The 22565-nt window shown below is 41.9% G+C and overlaps 1 protein-coding gene across 2 annotated transcripts in view; it reads left to right on the forward strand.

The window, feature by feature from the left end:
• The window catches only part of Rarb (retinoic acid receptor beta), a 177751-nt gene that overhangs the window by 32467 nt on the left and 122719 nt on the right, over positions 1–22565 (forward strand). Inside the window, exon 1 of one of the 2 annotated variants that reach the window (XM_090322346.1) lies at positions 4956–5808. The exons of the other annotated variant lie outside the window; for it this stretch is intronic. Coding sequence (XP_090178472.1) covers positions 5652–5808 — 157 coding nt within the window. The 5' untranslated portion in view covers positions 4956–5651. Of the gene's footprint in view, positions 1–4955; positions 5809–22565 lie in introns of those variants that run through there. 2 annotated transcript variants of the gene reach the window in all.

The following is a 22565-nucleotide window of genomic DNA, read 5'->3' on the forward strand; positions in this document are numbered from 1 at the left end:
CATTTATCCTTGAAAAGTCTTAGATGTTTTTCTGAGCACTCTGTCAACTGGGTAGCATATATAATCTTAGCTATCTGTACTGTAAAGAAAGAATGAAGGAAGGAAGACAGAGAAGGATCGAAGGAAGGAAGGAAGGAAGAAAGAAAGGTAGGAAAATCAACCAGATACTAGTGGCTCAAGCTTGCAATCCTAGATATGCAGGAGGCTGAGATTTGAGGATGGCAAATGTGTATGCCAAATGCAGATGTCAGATGCTTATGCCTGGCAGGATATTTTTTTTACCAGTCCTGGGCCTTGAACTCAGGGCCTGGGCACTGTATTTAGGCTTTCTCAAGGCTAGAGCTCTACCACTTGAGCCACAGCACCATTTCTGGCTTCTTTTCTAAGTATGTGGTACCGAGGAATCAAACCCCGGGTCTTCATGCATGCTAGGCAAGCTTCTACCAGCAGGCCAAACTCCCGGCCCCCTGGGAGCATATTCTTATTTCAACATCACAGGTTCTTGATTATCTTTAAAGTCAGATGTCTGCAACATTTCAGCCCAGGGAAATGCTGGTGCCCAGAAGACATGGCTCCCCCAGACACTGCTACCCAGAGATGCTACTGCCCAGAGACATTAAAAAGAGATTCTGGTGCTGTTGCTTTAGGAAACTCTCCAGTTCAAACATGTTTGCAGAGATGATTCATGGTGCTTCTTTCTGGATTGTCCAGTGGGTAATTGCTGTACAAAAACCAGAGAAACAGATGTAGACCCTGAACCCTGGCTATAAATTTTTGTTTTATGATTATGGGTTTCAAATGTACTGTGTCACATTGACAAATATACAGTTATTCTGAAGCAGAATGGATTTTGCTCTCAAACTTTTGCTTTCTGGTTTGTACTTTTTGTTTGATTGTGACTCGAGAAAACTTTTGTTAGATCATTGACCAAACACAAAGAAAATAGAAGGGAGGACAAATTAAGCACTGTTTTTGGCAATATTAAGGGTATGTGGGAGGGTTCCTTCCAACTGTATCTGTAGTATTTAAAATGGGTGTCAATAACTTAACCTCATTATGAACAAGCTAATCTCTTTTTAAAATGTTCTAGTTTATTCATTCATCTTTATAGTACTTGAGTGTATGTTTTAAAAACTACGATTTGCATGCCTTCCCTTAAATTTACTCAAAATGAAAATTTTAGAGAAATAAGTTTTTCAAGTAAATGAATTAGATTTATTAACAAAGGAAAGAAACATGTGGCTAAATTGTAACCCATCTTTATAAATTAATACTTAGATTAAGTAAGAGCTCTAATGACTGCTATTGGCATAATTAATTCGTGTGAGAAATGATAAATTGACTAGTGACTATCACGGTATAATAAGAAACCCATCATATTCTATTCACAGGGACTAAAATACTGATTATTCCTTTCAAGGCTTGAGTGAATGTCTGTACAGTTAAAAGAATTTCAAGGTGATTATAAATTTTCAATGTTCTTAGGCAAAGAGAGAAAACTCTAAGCCTCTCAACAATTTCCACACACAAAGATATGGACAATTCTGCTGGTTTTCTGTGCAACAAAATGCAGGAGAGGGAAGAAATTTGGGAGCAGTTGTCTCTATTCCTACATGAGGCGGATGCTCTAGCATATGAAAATGCAGCCAACTGTGGTGGCCCATGTCTGCTACCTTGGAATATTAAGATAGGTAGGATCTGGGTTCAAGGTCAACCAGAGCAAAACCTCAAAACCCTACTGGCAAAATAAGGCAAAGCAAAACTGGGCTGGACCTGTAGCCTCAATAGTACAATACCTGCCCAAGAAGCCTATGAGTTCAAGCCCAGTGTCACACATACATATATACATCACACACACATACATACATACATACATACTTACATACATACATACATAAAGTGGGCATCAACCTATCTGTACAAACCTACTTATCAATAGTTCTCTCTAGGTTTTTCTCATGTCTAACTTAAGTTCCTCATGTATGTTTTCACTGTAGCTACTTCTTATCCTTGCAGTCAACAGCTTGTTATTTACCTCCATTCTTGGGTATAAGTGACCACTGCACATTAAGTAAGCATTTAGAGGTGGAATTGGCACATCACATGCTGTTTTGTATATCTTTACAACTGTCTTAAGGGCCGTGTGTTAAATGTTTTGTAAATCTCTGCATTCTCTGGCTTAAAATGTGTGTGTGTGTGTGTGTGTGTGTGTGTGTGTGTTTTGTAGTTAGAAGAATGTCTTATAATAAGACTCCGTTACAGAATGATAGCCATATAAAAAAGGAAGGGGGGGGGAAACACATTGTTTCAGCAAAATCTCGCTCCTTTATTACCCTGAGCTTTCCAGTGACCAACAGTGAGCTTGTCCCTGTGGTTATAATGTACCTTTTCCGAGTGTGTGTGTGTGTGTGTGTGTGTGTGTGTGTGTGTGTGTGTGTGAGAGAGAGAGAGAGAGACACACACACACACACACACACACACACACATACACACACACACACACACACACACACACACGGGGGGGGGGGGGATATGCATACTTTCCTATCACACCCAGAGTGCCACATAACCATTCCAGTAGTGTATTTGCATGGAGGCGGGGCCTTCTGATAAGCCAGGATGCCTCTGAACATTCCAACACTCTCCAGGGAAGGCAGACTGGACAGTTGGCTCCCTGTAGGGATCCCTCCAGAGGTAGATCTGGTCTCTGCTTCTGCCCATCTTCTTGCATTTCTTGCATGCATTTTGTGGAAGAATTCTTAGCAGATACAGAACCGTGTGGAAAAAGGAAGGCCCAGACTTCCTCCTTGGAGTCTGTAACAAGGTGTGCAAGATGGCTGTAGAATATAACGAATGATTGTTGTCCTTAATGTACTATGTTATCTCTCATCTCCTTTGCTGTCCCTTGGGTATCTCATATTGTTACAGTATCTCACTTTGTTATCTGATATATTGAATTTATTTGTATTTGGTTATTTGAAATTTGATAGGGAAGGGGGGGGAAACCAAGATGGGTGGAGGGGTGGGGGGGGGAGGGTAATGGGTACCAAGACATGTGGAAGGGTATCAATGTATGTGAATTAATGCACCTTCTATCTGGCAAATACCATGTAACCCTTTTATTAATTACAATAAAAAATTAAAAAAAAAAGATGGCTGTAGAGAGGTCTGGCTCTGTCTTTCAAAGCCCAGAAGTCCTCTGGATTCAGAATGGCTAGAAAGCTTCTTCTTCTGTAGACTGAGTCAGTGAGGGAAGGACTTTTTGTTTTGTTTTAATCTTCTCTGAAAAGCATTGTAAGAAATAACCAAGATTAGACAAAGGCTGGTCTGGGCAAAATCCTGGTCTTTAGGAATACAAAACCCTCATAGTCAACTAGTTTTGAAAATATGTGTTTAATTACGTGGCACTGTGTACTTTACTATAAAGGCCACCAACACGCTAGGAGGGTGGGAGAAACTGGGAAGAGGAGCTTCAGGGCAGCAGTGTTGTTTTCACATTGGATCCAGTCCCGAATTTTAAGCCATGATCTGAGCTGTGTGGCCTCAGGCAGGTCCATCTCTCTGTTCACAATGCTACAAGCTATGACAATGAGTCACAGCCAAGAAATGTTTCCAAATACTGCTTGAGGACCCCACAGATATTATTTCTGTCCTCCCAGTAACCCACTGAGGGGCGGGATAGTGTATATGTCCACTTCACAGATGAGGACACAGAGGCCCGCGAGGGATTAAATGCTGGTCTCAGATCACACAGCTGGTCCGTCCTCGGTAAGGCTAGGATTACAATCGAGAGCAGTTCTGATTCCCAAACCCGTGCTTTTCAAACGTTTTAGGTCCTCCTTCTGCCAGCACGACTTAAAAAACATTCCTTGGTATAGACGGAACGTGGATAGGTCTATAGAATCGACACCATTTATAGTTATAGATCCTATACATTATATAGGTAGGTGGCTGAGGCAGTACTGGGAAGTAACTAATTCCTGGCTTCCCTGCGTGTGGCCCTCAGCCTGGAGCAAGAGGGAGGGGAGAGAGAGAGGGAGAGAGAGAGAGGGAGAGAGAGAGGGGGGGAGAGAGAGAGAGGGAGAGAGAGAGGGAGAGAGAGAGGGAGAGGGAGAGAGAGAGAGAGAGAGAGAGAGAGAGAGAGAGAGAGAGAGAGAGAGAGAGAGAGAGAGAGAGAGAGAGAGAGAGAGAGAGTCCTGAAAGGTGAATTTTTCACTGCACAATCAATGCAATCTCTTCAAGCCAGGACTGGCTGGCAAAAGGAAGGAGTGGAGAGGAGAGAAAAGACTTTTCAGTGGAAAGTTTTTCCAAACAAGCCCCCCCCTCACCTCACTCTGTCTCTTCACCCCCTCCACTCACCCACCCATCCCAGCAAGGCAGCCTATCTCCGAGCTGCAATTTCAGATGTGGAAAAATACCTAAGGGACTGGCACATGCAGACAGGCGCACGGGGGTGTGGGTGGGGGTGAATTTTGGACAGGGTTGTGTTGGGGTGGGGGTGATGGGGCGGGGAAGAGTGGGAACTGCAGATCTCTAAGCCGAGCCACGCACAGCTTCACCAAATTTAAAGGGGGTGTGTGGGGAGGGAATAATACACGGGAACCAAGTGGCGCTGCCAGGAAGAGCCGGCGGCCACCGCATCCGGGGATCCGCCCCAGCCCGGCCACTGGGCAACACCCGGGAGCCGAGCAGTGCGCGCGCCCCGGGGCGGTGGGTGGGGAGGTGGTGGGGGCGCGGCCCGGGCGGACCCTGCGGGGGGCTCCCCCCCCGGGGCGCGCTCGCCCCGCTCCCGAGCCCCGCGCGCCCCGCTCGCTCTCCGTGCGCCTCCCGGCTGCCGCGGCGCGGGCAGGGCTGCTGGGAGTTTTTAAAGCGCTGCGAGAATCCTGGGAGTTGGTGATGTCAGACTCGGGTTGGGTCATTTGAAGGTTAGCAGCCCGGGAAAGGGTTCACGGAAAGTTCACTCGCATATATTAGGCAATTCAATCTTTCACGGCCGTGTGACAGAAGTAGTAGGAAGTGAGCTGTTCAGAGGCAAGGAGGGTCTATTCTTTGCCAAAGGGAGGGACGGACGGGGGGAGGGGGCCGCGGGTGTGGAAACAGAATCCCCCCCACCCCGCGCGCGCACACACACACACCCACCCCACCCCACCCCAACCCCACCCCCGCGCACGCCAGCCGCGCCAACCCCTGCGATGCCGAGGACGCGGGCTCCCCGGGCAGGGCTGCGGCGGGCACCGCGGGGCTAGGATCCGGAACGCGCCTCGGGAAGGTGGCTGGCACGCTTGTCCTCGCCGGGAGAACTCGGGAGCTTTCTGAGAACACCCCTCCCACTCACACCCACCCACCCACCCATCCACCCCCCCTCCTCCTCGCTTCCCCGGCTGGATTGGCCGAGCGAGCCTGGAAAAAAAAAAAAGAAAGAAAAGAAAGAAAGAAAGAAAGAAAATGGTAAATGATCATTTGGATCAATTACAGGCTTTTAGCTGGCTTGTCTGTCATAATTCATGATTCCGGGCTGGGGAAAAAGACCAACAGCCTCCGTGCCAAAAAAGGGGCAGAGTTTGATGGAGTTGGGTGGACTTTTCTATGCCATTTGCCTCCACACCTAGAGGAATAAGCACTTTTGCAGACATTTCGTGGCTGGGGAGATCATGTTTGACTGTATGGATGTTCTGTCAGTAAGTCCCGGTCAAATCCTGGATTTCTACACTGCGAGCCCGTCTTCCTGCATGCTCCAGGAGAAAGCTCTCAAAGCATGCTTCAGCGGATTGACCCAAACAGAATGGCAACACCGGCACACTGCTCAATGTAGGTTTGATTTGTTGTTGTTGTTGTTTTACCTTTTCTTCTACGAAAAAAAAAATCTATATCTAAATGTGTCTCTTTTGCATGCAAGAAAAATATTGGAAATAACCTGCGTGTGGGAGCAAGACAAAGGATTTTTAATGATTTAATGCTGAAAGGGGGTGTGTTATGGTGGCGTGCATTATTGATTACCACTGCTGAAATTTTCCTGTTAAGATATTTCCTCCTCTAATAACCCTTCCGGCACCCGTGCCCCCCCCCCTTTACTATCCTTATAGTCTCTTGAAAACTGGGTGTTTTTTTTTCTTTTAATGTATGGAGGGAGGAAGAGAGAGTGGAGGGTGACCACAGGACTTTGAAACATTCTTTAAGTAGGGCAATTGGATACAATGTGCTGTTTTTCCTAAGAGGTGTGCAGAGGGGAATTGAACTTTGCTGTTTAATATCCAGAATCCTCCCTCCTGTAACAGTCCAAAGTAATTAAAACGTGACATCTTCCCAGCAAGGAGAGAGCCTAGTTAAGGTGGCTGTTATTCTTGAAGTTCATAAACTATCAGTCCAAGGCTGCTGCTTCCAGTGTTTTTCTGGCTAAGGAAAGGCAATATTTCTTAGCATTGACCCTACTGCCACCTTTCCAAGTCGTTTTGTTGGTCTAAGAAGTTGCCTGTTTTGCTTGAAAATACTGGCAATGAACAAACACCCCTCGGGCTGAGCCATCCATTATTCCCAAATCTTGCGACTTAGCCAGGAACCTGGACATTGAAGGAAAGAGGGAAGAAATTTAAATGGATTAGCCCAGGGTTGATTTCTTCTTCTTCTTCTTCTCCTCCTCCTCCTCTTCCTCCTCCTTCTCCTCCTCCTCCTCCTCCTCCTTCTTCTTTCTTCTTTCTTCTCCTAAAATATTGACTAGTTGCTTATCTGATGCTGATGTGGTGGGGAGGCTCACATCTGGTGAACAGTAGCTTGGCTGGGCTTGAGAAATGATCAGGAGGTCCAGGAGGGGAAGAAAAAAAAATAACCCACCTTTGGGTGGCCAGAGAGGGTGGCGCTGGTGCCCTGACAGTGATTTAGATAAATGGCTCGGCTATCTATCAAAATGTTTTTAGTACTTTATTTGACAATTCATTGGAGCATTAGCCTGAAAATGACATTTTAAATCTTTGTTTTCAAAGAGGTCAAAGTTTAACTGGAAGAAATTGAGTTTTCCTAATAACACCATGGCTTATGTAAAGAGAGAGGAGGGGAGGGAAAGGAGAAAAAGGGGTTACAGTGACAGGGTTTAAAGTGTCCGCTCCAAGACTTTCTCTTCACAATAAAGACTTTGCTTCTTGGGCCAGGAAATCAACAGGTTTGTAGATGAAAAATCAATAGGCATCTGATGCCAACAGAATGGTGGTCTCACTTAGTATTTTGTAGAGCCCTAAGCAAGACAAAAAAGAATATAGTTTCACAGAGTGTCCTCGTGTTCAACTGCTCCCCAAATGCCCCGTTTTTTTAAATTTTTTTTGGTTGTTCACTTTCTTTCCTGAGGAATCAAAAGAACCTTAGTGTTACCAAATAATTTCCACTCCACTAATGGATCCTTTAACTGGTCTTTTCTGTAGCAATTCAAGATGCTTTGAATAATTCCCCTAGAAATCCCAGAGCAATTGGTTGTTGTGAAACTTTTTCTTGTGAAAAGAAAGTTGGGATTAAATGTATTTTTGAAGGGAACTAAAAATGGACCAGATTCTTTTAAAAAGTTATTCAGCTTCGTAGAGCTTTTACTCACAGGAATTGTCCTTTTTGTAATTAGCCCTCCAAACTATGCCTATTAGGTTTTAAGTGTGGAGGGAAAAGCTTTGTTTGTTCTCTTCCAAGTTAAACAGGGGATTTGCTTTATCTACAGAGACTAGTGGTGAACGTGTCATTTGCCTAGGGCAACCGATAAGCCAGAGGGGTTGATAACAGCAAAGTTTAGCTAATCAAAGAAACTTGCATTAGACAAAGTAAATAAAGACTTTTGACCAAAGGATTTCAGAAATTCCAGTGTCTTAGGTTTGTAAGAAGGGCAATTAGTGCTTATTGTGGTCAATTTCACAAAGGTTTTAAATTCCACACCCCAACTTTAGGTTAAATGAATAAAATGTAAATATTGTTTGTGCCCCTGCAGAGTGGCTTCCTTCCCCCATTAAACCACTTTATGACTAGTCAGTTTACTTGTCCCAGTGATTAAGTTTTCAAACTTAAACAAAACCAATATATATATATATATATATATATATTAGATATTAACATGTCTGAGGCACTCAGTGGTGTACAGAATGGAATTAGTAGTTGGGGCTTTTGAAATAAAAGCCTATGAAGGATAAGTTTACATAAGTAAAAACATAAAACCCGCACAGTCCTCTCCATTTTCCTTAATGGCTGTTTTGACAAGACACAGATCTGTTTGTGCTCTTAATACAGAGGGAAGAAAAGAATGGGCAAAGTGAGAAAAATAGAATTAGATTTCAGACCCAACTATTTTCAGCTTCGAGGTCTTACCTACTTTTTAAACTGTGGTGGTGGTGCTAATGTTGGGATGCGTGTGTGTGTGTGTGTGTGTGTGTGTGTGTGAGTGTGTAATAGAATATAACCTCCAAACACTGAATAGACCAAAACCTCCCTTTGAAATATGTTCAGATATTCCTTTATTTTCTTTTTTAATTGTAAGCACAGAAAAATGATAGGCCAGCCAGCTGCCCGTGGTAGTAGGGCCTGCGAATTGTATATTGCAAATATTAAGAATCACCAGGGACTGTTAACTAAGGGATCGTAGGCATGAAGGCTTGTTCCTTAGCCCAGGTTTACTATTCTGATGCCTCCTGGATTGTACTGGTTTGAGGCTGCTCCAGATGTTTTCTGTATTAATTGCTCATTGGGCATAGGCTCAATCTTAATATTTTTTGGTCTAAATATAGTTGCTTTTTTGAAATCACGAGTGTGACAACTTCTTGGCTCATTTCCCTGTATTCTCTCTACTCAACACATAAAAAGAAAAAAAAAAAAGAAAGGGTGTGTGTGGGGGAGAAAAGTTTTCATTTTGAAATAGGATATTGGAGCATTAATGAGAAGAAATTATTTCTAAAAACATGTAGCAACACTACATGATTAATGTACAAGCAAAGTCCTCTTTGCCAAGTCCTGCCACCTGAATTTTAAGTATTAAACAGTATCTAAATCCTCTCCTGGTGAGATATAAATTGGGGTCAAAATGGCAAAATCAAAGATACTCTGTGAAAGAGAGACTAAATAAAGATTGACAGGCACCATAAGAATTGAATGGGGTTTTGAATAAATATTTCGGTTAAAAGGCTCAATTGTTTTTCTAAAGTAGGACATAATTTTCTGCTCCTCAGACACATGACAGTGGTAACTAGTACCATCAGAAAGAAAGAAAAAAAAGAGGGGGAAGACTTTTACTTAAATCTCAGAAAGAGTGCAGGGCAGGGTCATTTTGCAAACAAGTGGAAGATTCATAAACTTTTCCTTTCCTGTAGAAAAGAAAAGAAATGTTAATGCACTTTCAAGAAACAGATAAGTTGGGATAGGAGAGCATTAACTTACAACTCAGGAGAACAAAAATGCAGAAGTATAAATTTTGATGCCAGAAAAGAATGGGATTTGAAAAACCTTAAGACACAGCAGTGGGAGAAGTAGACATTTATGAGTTTACACTGCAGTTATTCATTTTGGAATTGATTGGGAAACTCCAGTTTGAATTTGATTCACCATCAGAAATGTATAGGTCTGGTATAGAATCTAACTTTTTTCTCTCTCACTCCTTAATTCGTATGGCAGAATGTTAGTTTTTGTTACACTAGATGTCCTGAATAAGATAGTAGGCTTCCTGCTCAGTTCTCAAAGCTAGGTTCTAACCACATATATGAATCAGTACCATCAAGAACTTTATATATATATATATATATATATACACATATTTGTATATGTAGCATAAAATAAAAGAAAGATTTTTTGGATATCAGACATTTAGAATTTGTTCTCCACATATGTGAAGCCTTGAAATTAAAGAAAAAAGGAAACCTTACTGAAACGATTTTGTCTTTGTTGTTTTTTTTTTGTGCATTCCACAAGCATCATTAAACCCTATCCCTGAAAAGAAGAAAATAATAAATGCTAACGAGATTATAAGTATGTCTTGCAAAGGATTTATATTTTTTAAATAAAAAATCATTGGAATAAAATTAGAAAGTATCTGGGAGAAAGATGAAAATGTAAAACACAGGTACAAAATGTAAAAATCTTTTTTTCAACAAATACTCAATACTTTATTTAACAACAACAAAAATGCCCTGTTCGTTTTAGACCCTCTTAGAATTGTCTGCAGAGTTTGAGTTATGCATAAGTGCCAATAAATTCACTCTTAAATGACATTTTTATACTTTAAATGTTCTAATATAAATTCAGTTAACTATCAATTAAATAGATTATTTCGGAAATGGGAGTTTTTGATGAAGGTTAATCAGAAAAATCTTGGCTCCAATCCTTTCCAAAGATATTAATACAGAATCTTGCCTTTCAAATTACAGGGTAGTTATGGCAATCATATATCTCTGATTTTCTAGAATAAGCCACTTTCAAATGTACTGCCATAGTTCCCACATAAATCACTGAAATATGCCAGGTATTTCCCTATTACGACATCTCCTGGGCTGCCCCTTGAACCCAGGAGTGGCACAGAAAGTCTTTGTTTGATTCTCAGGTCAGTATTACTGGAGTGCTCACAGCTTAATTTTTCCATTATGTCTGTGGATTGCCTTGTGATCTGTCATTCTTTTCCTTTTTTTTTTTTTCAGCCAACCGTAGGTCAGTAAATAGAAGGCATCCTTGCAAAATAGATTGGACTTTGATTCCCACACCGTGTGTGTGTGTGTGTGTGTGTGTGTGTGTGTTGATGGGGGAAGGGAATGCAATTCAATTGAATGGTTTTGAACAAATGTACACTCTCAGCTAGCTTCTTAAAATGGATTGAGGGTGATGAGGAAGGAGGACAGGCACCTCAGGTTTGGATTTTTCAGGCTTGGTCTGTAAGTGGCTTGACCTAAGTACTACTTTTTAAATAGGAGTTGAGATAACCTGCCTTGCCTTGTAAGATCTAATAATACCACCTCATCTGTCAATATCCAGCTAGAGAATTTTCTCCCAACTTCTCCCTCCTGCATCTTTATATGAATTACAAAGTTTCAAAAGTTCTACCCCCCACCTCTAGAAAGCAATAAGGACTAAGTCTGCAGGCCTTCTATTATTTGTCTTGAGTGTTCAGAATTTCATGGAGGGGAATTTTAACTGGCAGAAGACTGCTGACTTGCTTTTTCTGTGACCTTGCTGGGCTGGGAACACGAAAGGGAGCCATGCAGTAAGATAAGACTCCTTCCCCCCCCCCCCCCACTTGAAATGATAAGGAGAGGATAACAGGAAGTGACGTCAGGAGGTGACCCAGCCTGGCCTAGCACTTCCTCTAGTCAGGATCCGTGGAATTCAGAGCCCCTATGCCTCCTACCCAGGCAAAGAGACAGAGAAAAGCTGATTTTAACTGGAGGATGGTGATCGTGTTTCTTAGTCTCCAAAGCAGATGGCGCTTTTAATAAAGTGAGTTCTGAGATTATAATGTTATCGTCATAGAAGAGGTATTTGTTTCGTAGCTGTCAATGGTTTCCACCTGTTGTCTCCCAAGACAGTCTATCCAGCAATCACCAAATACCATTCGCCCACAAATCTTGTCATAGAACTTTCACCATAGAACAAAATGGCACAGAATTCACACTGTCAATGTCACCTATTTACTTTTGTAAGTACAGAAATTACACCCACAGCAGCATCTAGTGAAAACATTACCAAAGCCATCACTTAAAAAATCCTCTTCTGTTCTTCCTCTTCTTCGCTCTAAAATATCTCTGATTTGAGATTTGGAGAAGTTCAAATGAAAAAGGCTCTGCTTTATTTTTCCAAAATGCACTGATTCTTAGACAAGTCCAGTCCTGTCTTAAAGACAGTGCTTGACTTTGGATATTTTCATACAGAAGGAATTGTTCTCCTAATTGCCCCCAGACTGGTAGGAATGTTTGTTTGTTTTGCTGACATTGATCAAATATTGTTTTGCCACAGATTAAAATTTATCAAATCAAAACATATAGGTGAATTTAAAAATACTCCAGGTAGGACCAGTTAAGATGAGTTTGTCAGATAACTGAAGGAAAACCAGATTTGGATCTCATTTATCACATTATTCTGACATTTTCTAGAGCCAGAGAAAAAGTCATGTAATAAATCCTAAAATTATGAAAGCTTTCAGTGCTACAGTACCTTTGTTATGCCATCAAAGTCCATAATTATGAAAAGGCTGATGTTCTGAAGTCCATTTCAGCTTCAAAGGTTTTTCTGGGGTCTCATCTATTGGAAAGCTTGGGGGTATAATTAACTAAAATGGAAGTGGAGGCATAGAAATGTAGGTCCTTATGTTTTAATTCAGCTCAGAACCACCATGTGTTATTGAGCAGAATTCTTAATGGCAAACATAATTATTTCATTATGGTCCTCAGAATGCTTTTCATTGGCTTTAATGACAAGAAGTTGTGTAAAAAAGGCATACATTTTAATTAGTCCTTCTTATATTTACATCAGATAAATAACAAATAATTAATGAAAAACAAGTCTTTGGAATGGATGATTTCACTGAGTGCACTGGTTACAGTTTAATGATGAAACATCTCACTGCTGCTTTGCATTTTAATTATCTAGACATCACAGGACTTAAAATGCCACTGTTGCCATTTTTACTTTAAAAAATAAAGTCCCAATTTATTGCCTACAAATTGAAAGCTGAAAAAGAAAGCTAGACACATATGTCTAAAGGAAGTAAATGACTGGTCCCATTAATTTTAATACATTTGTCCAGACTGAGTTTGATCATTTTTATCTTTCTTCCCTCATCAATGGCCGCATACCTTTCTTTCTCTTTAGCTGCTTGTTTCGAAGACTTGCATTGCAAACATCTTGCCAAATGTGCTCTGGAAATTTAAAGAACCTTTTCCGTGTTATAGGCCTGCTTTCCCCTTTGATTTTTATATGATTCATCCGTTTTGGTGTACAGAACACTAATTGTTATTATTGATTTTAAATTCCATGACCATTACAAGTAGCCCAGATGACTGGCAGATAAAGGGTAATAATCCATGGAGTTCTGGAACTGTTTCATGTTTGTCTGGAGTACTTTATGTGATCAATATTAACTGCCCCATTGAAACTAACTGCTGTATCAAATAACAGTCAATCAAATGAATGTGCTTAGAGATTATTTATTGAAAGCTTTAATTGTTCACTGGGGCCCTGCTTATTGGAGGAAACAATAGGAACTGGAGGTAGGATGAACAGGTTTGGATTTGCGTAGACTGTTGGAGGATGCAGGTAAATGAGGGTCTCTCTATGCTTTGACAAGAATTGCCCATAATGGCTTGAGTTATCAATGTTAAGGCAATGGTTCAGCCATCACCTGTGCCTCAAGGCACAAGAATCATGGGATGGTCAGTGCTAAGCATTTCACAGCTTCTTTGGCCCCACTTCTCACACACATCCCCTCCCTCCTATCCGACATTGCCTGATGGTCTGAAATAACCAATATATCCAGATTCACAATGAGGTCAATTTCCCCAGTTATGCAATGAGAACAGGAGTGTCAACATTGCGGGATTTGTGCAAGGATTAAACCTCATGTAAAGTATGATTCTATTCACATCTGGGCAGATTTTTCTGCTTTTATTTTTTTTTTCATGACACCTGAAGTTTGGGTACCTTTGTGACTGTTGAACAGTGTGTACATTTTTAAATCATATCTAAATGATCACTTTTCCTCGGTGAAGGGGCTCCTCATTCATTCAAAAAGCATCCATTTACTAGACACCTAGATTTTACACAAATGATTGACTTTTGCAAGTGAGTCTTCTTACTTTCAAGGATGTAACAACACACTTAACCCAGTGACACTGTGGGTGGCACAGTACCTTTTTATTTCTTGATGACAGATTTGTCCTTGTAGAATTCCATCCAACAAAGGATGCCAGGCTCCTTGGAATTATCTCTGATATTCCAAGATGAATCAAGCACTGCCCCTGCTCTCTGTATACTCACAATGGGAGAAACTAGCATACACAACTCACTGTGACACAACCCACTCCCTCCATAGAATATGGACATCTCTCCTAAACACTTTGGATCTCAGATTGGGGATGGGAACAAATAATCACCACTGAGAACCATGGCTGCTCAATTTCAGTCACTGAAATTGTGACTTCCTCCACTGGAAGCAGGAAAAAGCATGAAGGTTTTTCTACAGGAATGATGCCTAGAGAATCTCTCCAGGTAGTTAACAACAATGAGGATTTATTGTATTCTTTTTGTTTGTTTGTTTTTGTACCAGTACTAGGGCTTGATCTTAGGGACTGGGCACTGTTCCTAAGCTCAAGGCTGGTGATTTACCATTTGAACCACAGCTCCACTTCTAGTGTTTTTGTTTTGTTTTGGGTTTTCTATTTTGTGATTAATTTCAGATGTGGGGGCTAATTGCACAGACTTTTCTGCGTAGGTTGGCTTTAGAATCATGATCCTTATCTCTCAGCCTCCTGAGTACTTAGGATTCCAGGCATTGCACCACAGACTCCCAGCCACCACAAGAAATTGTAAACCTATTTTGAGCAAGGAAATGAGTGCATACCCTCTAGATATAATTCTTAAAAACTCTCCTATGGAGTGTTTGTTAGGTAATTATGTGCTTCTGCTGTTAGGTTTGATTAGCTTACTTTTTTTTTTTTAACTCTCTTATTCTTTACGAGTGCTTCTGTGATTTATTAGCCATGTAACCAAAACCATCCACAAATTTAGTGGGCTAGCAATTTATTATTTAATTATTCTGTAGATTGACAAGGTTCAGCTGGGTAGACCTTCGACTCCCTGAAATCAGGCAGGCTTCAGCAGCCAGGGCGAAGTGGAGTAGAGGTTCCAGAAGTCCTCCCCCACCCCCACCGGGTTGATGGGAGCTCAGCTTGGGCTGTGGATTGTAGCAACACCATGTGGCTGGTGGTCTCCAGATATGCTGGAAGGCGGCAGGCCCAGGGCCAGCCTTTTCAGGGAAATGGAAGCCACACTCCCTGCCCTCTTAAAGATGCAGAACTAGCAGAAACTTCTATGCTAACTCTACTGGTGAGTCAATCACCAGGACCAGCCCAAATTTAATAAATCTGCCTTTCTGAGGGGAAGTGGCCAACAGTGTCCTGCAATCCTGTATTCAGAGTTACAATCCTATTGTGTGCTTCATAATAAGATGGAACATATTGTCTGCTGGAAGAGGCTAAACTGAATTAAATTGTAGTGCTTTTAGTTAGCTTGCTTTGGGGCCGGTTAAATATTTAACGAAAATTTACTGTAATGATTGTGTATACATTATCAGTTCATTTTTCCCCCACCCTATGAGGAAGATATTCTTGTCATGATTTTATACATGAGGAAATTGGGCTCAGAGAAAATATCTAGGATTACATAGGTCATAGTGGCTGGAGGCTGGACATCCAGTCCCATGTAGGCCTAAGCAGGGAGGCTCCAATCTTAACTGCCTAACTGTCATCTCCTCTTCTGGAGTACAAAATTCCTGAGAATTTCTTACATTCAGACAATGCCTAGAAAGGACCATATTACTATTTCTTTTCTAATATAAACTACAGCCTTTTGCTAAGTGGAGGAAACTCTGCCCAAACTATATGAAGACTTTATGCTTTTGCCTTTTGTTTTGACATCCTGTTTATTGTCAAGGCTGTTTGGCTGGTTGTTGCTGGAGCTCAAAGAGAGTGCAGGGCTAATCTGGTATTTGTGGAGATTCCTGGGAAGATAGTTCAGGGAAGTGTGGCTCAATCTGTCTTAGTTAAACAGCACTACTAAGACTTCCATCACCAGTCAGTCAATCAGCCAGTCAGTCAGGAAGGAAGGAAGAAACACCCCAAGTCACAGTGAACTTGAATGGATATTTTGCTATTTGTTTTATATATCTGTTGCATTTAAATTAACCACCACTTACTCGTAAAACTTACAAGAGTCACAATTATCATTGACTTCTCAGACAATGTTTTTATTCAGACTTCAAACATGATCTATTTTTCATATTTTAGGTGTATCATTCTGTGCTTGTTTCATTCATCTGATCCCTAATTGTTCTTGATTTGTTTTTATTTTTGGCAGTACTGGGCTTTGACTCAAGGTCTTGCATTGGCTAGGTGAACCTTCTTCTATTGGAACCACACCACCAATCCCCCTCCCCCAGCTTTTTGTTGCTGTATTTTATTTTTTTCTTAATTGACGTTCAGTAGTTGTAGGATAGGGTCTTAGTTGAACAATTCCATGGCTTCAATTACTTTTTGAAAAGAGTCTTGCATTTTTGCTTGAAGGGCCTAGATCATGATCCTCTTCCATATGCCTCCCATGTAGCTAGGGTGACAGGTGTGTATCAATTGTGTTGCTCCTTACTTCCATTTCCACAGTAGCTGAGATTACAGGCATGCACTGCCATGGCTAGCCCTGAATGAAGAGAAGAGAAGAAAGAGAAGAGAGAAACAGATGGACAAATTGAAGAAACTTGCTGGAAGTCATGCAGTAGGTTCTAAGCGGAAGCAGTGTAAATCTCTAAGATGTGGAGGAATGCTGGAGAAATGTTGCATGATGCAGGTCCATGAGAGGCAGCAGAGGTGGCAGCCACTGCATACGTGGCTTCCTCTGTGGGTGTTGAACTTCACGTAGCCTCTCCTGCTTCATCTGAAAAATGGGTCCAGGAGGCTTTCCTGTAAAAGCTTTATGTCAAAGTTTTCATCAAAGACTTAAAAAAAAACAACAACAGAAAAAACACAAGGTTTTGACAGGTTAAACTCAGAAACAGATTATCCTCACCCCAAGAATTTTATTATGATTTTTTTGAAGCATAACAGTTGATTTACCATGAATATCTTTTTTTTTTTTTTTTTTTTTTTGCCAGTCCTGGGCTTGAGCTCAGGGCCTGAGCACTGTCTTTGGACTTTCTCAAGGATAGAACTCTACCACTTGAGCCTCAGCACCATTTCTGGCTTTTTCTATGTATGTGGTACCAAGGAATCTAACCCGGGTCTTTGTGCATGCTAGGCAAGCACTTTAACCACTAGGCCAAACTCCTGGCCCCCTACCATGAATATCTTGACCTTAGCCATTCTCTCAGCCATTCTTTCTTGTTTGTTGGTTGGTTGGTTTGTGTGTTCCTATGTATTTGTGGTGGTGCCCTGTTGTTGTTTTGTTGACTCAGTTCCCTCATGAAACAGAACCCTGGAGGGTCAGGGAAGGTGCTACCCCATCTTGTCACAGTGATAGTAGGATTCTCAGCCCACGATCGGCACTCAGGACCTGTGGGGAGTATCCCCAAAGGTCAGGGGCACAACCTTTGTCACGTGCTCCCCATTAGTGCTGGCTGGTAGAGCTTTCTCCTATGATGGAAATGATCTGCCAATTTCCATGTTATCCACATAGTGGCCCCCAGCCATGTGTGCCTACTGAGCACACCAAATTAGCAGAGGCTCTGGTCATTTTACATCACCTTAATTAATAAATTTTTAGTAGCTACATGCAGTGAAGGGTTACCATATGGGATACCATGCCTGTGTATACTCCAGCTATTATTATATCCAGTGTTTGTTTTCCCTTTCCTCTTTAGTTTACTCTCTGCTTCCATTGCTGTTAGCAAGCTCTAATTAGCTCTTGAAGTCAATGGCAAATAGACTGCCAGAGAATGTAAACAAAGTACTGTAGAGTGGTGATTTTGTTCATTGTTTAACTGCCTTTCCTTCAGAGAGGAACTATTTTTCCTGGGGCCTGGGAAAGTTTCCCACTTACTTTGCAGGGTTGACCCAAGAATTTTATGGAATCGCCATGGGCTGGACTTAAAATTCTATTTCTTAGCTGGGGAATGATGGCTCATATCTGTAATCCTAGACACTCAGGAGGCTGAGATCTGAACATCCCAGTTCAAAGCCAGCCTGGACAGGAAAGTCCCTGATATTCTTATCTGCAATAAACTACTCAGAAAATGTTGGATAGGGCCTGGAGTTTGGCCTAGTGGTTAAAGTGCTTGCCTAGCATGCATGAAGACCCGGGTTCGATTCCTTGGTACCACATACATACAAAAAAGCCAGAACTGGTGCTGAGACTCAAGTGGTAGAGCTCTAGCCTTGAGAAAGTCCAAGGACAGTGCTCAGGCCCTGAGCTCAATCCCAGGACTGGCAAAAAAAAAAAAAAAAAAAGAAAATGTTGGATAGCAGAGCTCTAACCCTGAACACAAAGAGACTAAGGGACAGTGCACAGGCCCTGAATTCAAGCCCCAGGACCGGCTAATAAACAAACAAATACATACATACATACTATTTTTTAAAAATTCTATTTCTTCCAGTAATTGCATCCTGGCCACAATCTATAAGCGTTTCTGTACTCCTATAAGCATTTCTGTACTCCTATAAGCATTTCGGTACTGCTTATGTTTTTACATGGACACAGAGCATATTTCAACATTTTCAGATAAGATTAAGGTAATGTGACTATCAACGAATTTGAGACAAACAAGCCATACTAGAAAGCTTTGGGCATTCTTCCACAAAGACCTTTTCCTGCTCACATCTGGTTGTCCTGCTTTGTAATCCAGTTTCAGGCACATAGTAGGTATTCAGAAACTATGCTGAATTCCATTCAGTGGAAATGGACTTGAAATTAAGAACTGCTCTGCTTTTCTTTGTAGATATTTGGATTACTCAGAATAACCACAGTAGTAAAAAAAAATTGTGGGAGGTTTATAGCTGGCTGTTAGAACAAGTCTTTTTCCATGTGTTAGCTGAGAAACCTCATGAAATTGTGAGCATACTTTCGTGGGTTTGTGGTGCTCACATTGTTTTCATGAGAACAGATTTTCTGATAGTGATTTCCTGTCACCCAGAATATTATCACTCCCTTCCCTTGCCTCTGCTTTTGTCCATCCCTAGAAATGGTGACAAGAAAGTACATAGAAATAAATATAAAACAACAATCAAGAAAAAGTTTGGGGGCTGGGAGTTTGGCCTAGTGGTTAAAGTGCTTGCCTAGCCTGCATGAAGACCCGGGGTCGATTCCTTGGTACCACATACACAGAAAAAAGCCAGAAGTGGTGCTGAGGCTCAAGTGGTTGGTAGAGCTCTAGCCTTGAGAAAGTCCAAGGACAGTGCTCAGGCCCTGAGCTCAAGCCCAGGACTGGCAAAAAAAAAAAAAAAAGAAAAAGTTTGGGGCTTGGCACGATGGTACATACCTGTAATCTCTGTCATTAGGAGGCAGAGGTAGGAAGATCCCAATGTAAGGTCGATCCAAACAAACTTAGCTAGAGACTCTATCTGAAAAATAACTGTAGCAAAAGAACTGCAGAGATGGCTCCATTAGTAGAGTGCTGGAGAAGCAAGCAGAAGGCCCTAAATCCAATCCCCCCAGTACCACTGAAACACAATAACCAAAACCAAGCACACACAAAAACCAACCTTTGAACCACCATTGCTCCTCTCCTCTAAGGGGTTTCAACTTGTGGTTGGATTTTATTAATATGAAATAATCACCATCATCCCAATTAATTATTTACTGAGTAATTATTATGTGCTAAGTTCTATCAAACTATCTCACCTCCTCACAGCAGCCAATAGTGAAATCCTCGTGATCTCTCCTACTTTTTAGATGAAAGTTCTCATTTGTTCGGTCCCAAGTCACACCTTCTGCATAAGAGAAAGGACATCTAAGTCCTGAATTCAACTCTGTGTCTTGTCAGGCCTTCACTGTGTCAGCTGGATAAAGTCAAAGACTGCTTCCTCTGCCGGGAAAAAGGAACAAGGCAGGCCAGAGCCTCAGAACCATAAGAATTCCCAAGCAAAGACTGAAAACAATACATTTTTAACAAAATGGGCAGTTACTCTAATTGCTGTGCCCCTACTGTTCAATTCCTTTTTATGTCCTAATTCATTAAATTATGTGCACATGCAGCTTATAATTTACAGATGTATGCACTTTCAAGTGGCTCATATGAAACAGATGCTTCATACAAGGTAACAGAGAGCCAGTGATCCAACCTTTTGCTAGTGGCTACTGAGTGTTATGACTCATTACCTCAGGTCTGTTGCTATTATTTTGAATTGCGATGTCCAGCACGAAGAGGAGAATTCAATGTGTTCCCTGGAGACGCAAATAAAAATTCAACAAGCCTGCCGCACACATCTGCATCTTAAAATACCAGAGAGTGTGTGCAGGTAAAAGGGAGGTGGCACTCATCCATGGGCTCTGTGGATGTGACTGGAGTTGAGGGAAGATTTGCTTGAGCAAAAGAAGACCTCCTGTGTCATGGGCCATGACTGACTCACTGGGGAGGACATCTTCAGACAACAGCACAACCATGCCAACCAGCTGCAGGAATAATGCACACTTCTTCAGTAAAACAAGGTGACTCCGGGCACCGGTGTCTCAAACCTGGAATCCTGGCTACCGTAGGAGGCTGAGATCTGAGGATCACAGGGCAAGGATAGCCTGGGCAGAAATGTCCTTGAGATTTTTGTCTCCAATTAACCACCAAAAAGGCAGAGTTGGAGGTATGGCTCAAGTGTAGAACTGGCACCTGCCTAGACTGAAAAAGCTAAGGGACAGTGGCCATATCCTGACCTTAAGACCCAATACCAGTACACACACACACACACACACACACACACACACACACACACACACACACACACACCATGTAACATGGGATGGCCTGATCAAAATCAACATGATCAATGACCCACATTGTTATTGGCTGGGTCGTTTAAGTCAGTGGACAGTGATTTCGTAAGTGCAGAATGTTAGGGAACAAATAATTCCCCTCAAAGTCCACACTGACGTGTGCTTTTTGAATCATCTTGAACAAACATCTTAAACAAACAAAAAAATGGAACCAAAAAAGGAAAAGATTTCAAAATCGTGTCATAATGTATTTTGTCTGCTGGCGACAGTCGCAGGTGAAATATGAAATGGGACATGAAATATTAAATGACGTATCAGGTTTATTGCATATACGACCATGAGAGCGTGTTTTATTTTGTCTCATGGAGCTCTAAAAAGTCCATGTAATGGATTAAAGGTATTAAAACTCCCATATTCTGCCTGGCTCTAGGCCAGAGAACCAAGCATGATAAATAATCCCCATAGAAGGAATATGCAGGAAGGAATTTAAAATGTATTTATGGTGGACATATTGACCTATATCACTAATAAAAGGGTAGACATAAGGTTAGTTTTGGAGAAACATGTGGGCCTTACAGAGCTCTGTAGTGCAAATATCTGTAAGACATCATCACATCTCTGTGACATATGGCTGTCATGCTGTTTTGACCCTGCACATGAAGGGAAGTGTGAATTTTATAACAATGTACAGTTACTGGAAGGAGGATTCATTTTCATTTCATTTTTTTTTCTGAAAGCAGCAGTCTTCAAGACAGATCTGGCCTATAACCTGTTTTTGTTAGTAAAAGGTGTGTGTGTGTGTGTGCGTGTGTGTGTGTGTGTGTGTGTGTTATTGAAATCAAGGCCTGGCCACACTTCCCTAGCTTTTTCATTTAATGATGGCTCTCTACCACACGAGTCACAGCTTCGATTCTGACTTTTTGGTGGTTAACTGAAGAGAAGCATCTGAAGGACTTTCCTGCCTGAGCTGCCTTGGAACTGTGGCCCTCAGATCTCTGCCTTTTAAGGAGGTAGAAATGTACCTAGCTACTGTCAGTAAAGTATTGGAATATGTCACACTAGCTCTCCCTTGAAGTGGCAGCGTCTGGTGGCACTCTGTAGCCCACAAGGCCTGAGATATTTGTTATCTGGTTTTTTTTGTTACAAAGTTGACTGAGCCTGCCTAAAAAAATTACAAATTAATCTTGGACTAGGGAGTCATGCCTATAACCTTAACTACTAAAAAGTGGCTTGAGATGATTAGCCAGGCAGGAAAGTCCTGAGACTCTATCTCCAAAATAAACCGACAATAAATAAATACATGAATGGATGAATGAATGAATGAAAGCTGGGTGGGAGAGTTGAGGCTCAAGTGGTAGAGGGCCAGCCATGGGCAAAGCAAGCTTGGTAAGCACATTCATAGGTCCTGTATGCATATCTGTATGGTCAGAGATTAAAGACTTCACTTAGTCATGATACATGTCACACCACTATCAAAAGGGAAGTGTGGGGGGAAAGGGGGTCATGTGAACAAAATTAACCCAGATCAACTATCCTGGAGAGAGTGTGCTAATGAGTTCACAGAGATTGCTCTGACTTCACTTTTTCACTCACCATCCAGGCAAGCATATATTGAGCTCTTGCTATATACCAGGCACTTTTCTAAGTCCTGGGTTCTAGGGGAGAGGCCCTGATGTTCCACATCCAGGCTTCTTCTAGCTAGAGCCAGGTGAGCCCATCTGCATGCCTGGAGCTGGGGCTCCTAGTGCTGTAACCCGGCATGGTCCTGTGGGCCAATCCCTCTCCCCCAGGGGCTCTGTGCTGCTGCCTGCTCACTATCACTGCCCCAGGCTGCCACTCACCCAGGCCCATCCTGTTTGGGACTTGGGTTTAGAGTAGCTAGGGATCCTCTAGGCCCCTCTTCAGGGCATGTTCCTGTGGTGAGCTGGTGCTGGGCATCTGAACAG

Source organism: Megascapheus bottae, chromosome 2, assembly GCF_031878675.1.
Source record: "Megascapheus bottae isolate mThoBot1 chromosome 2, mThoBot2.hap1, whole genome shotgun sequence".
Taxonomy (NCBI): Eukaryota; Metazoa; Chordata; class Mammalia; order Rodentia; family Geomyidae; genus Megascapheus; species Megascapheus bottae.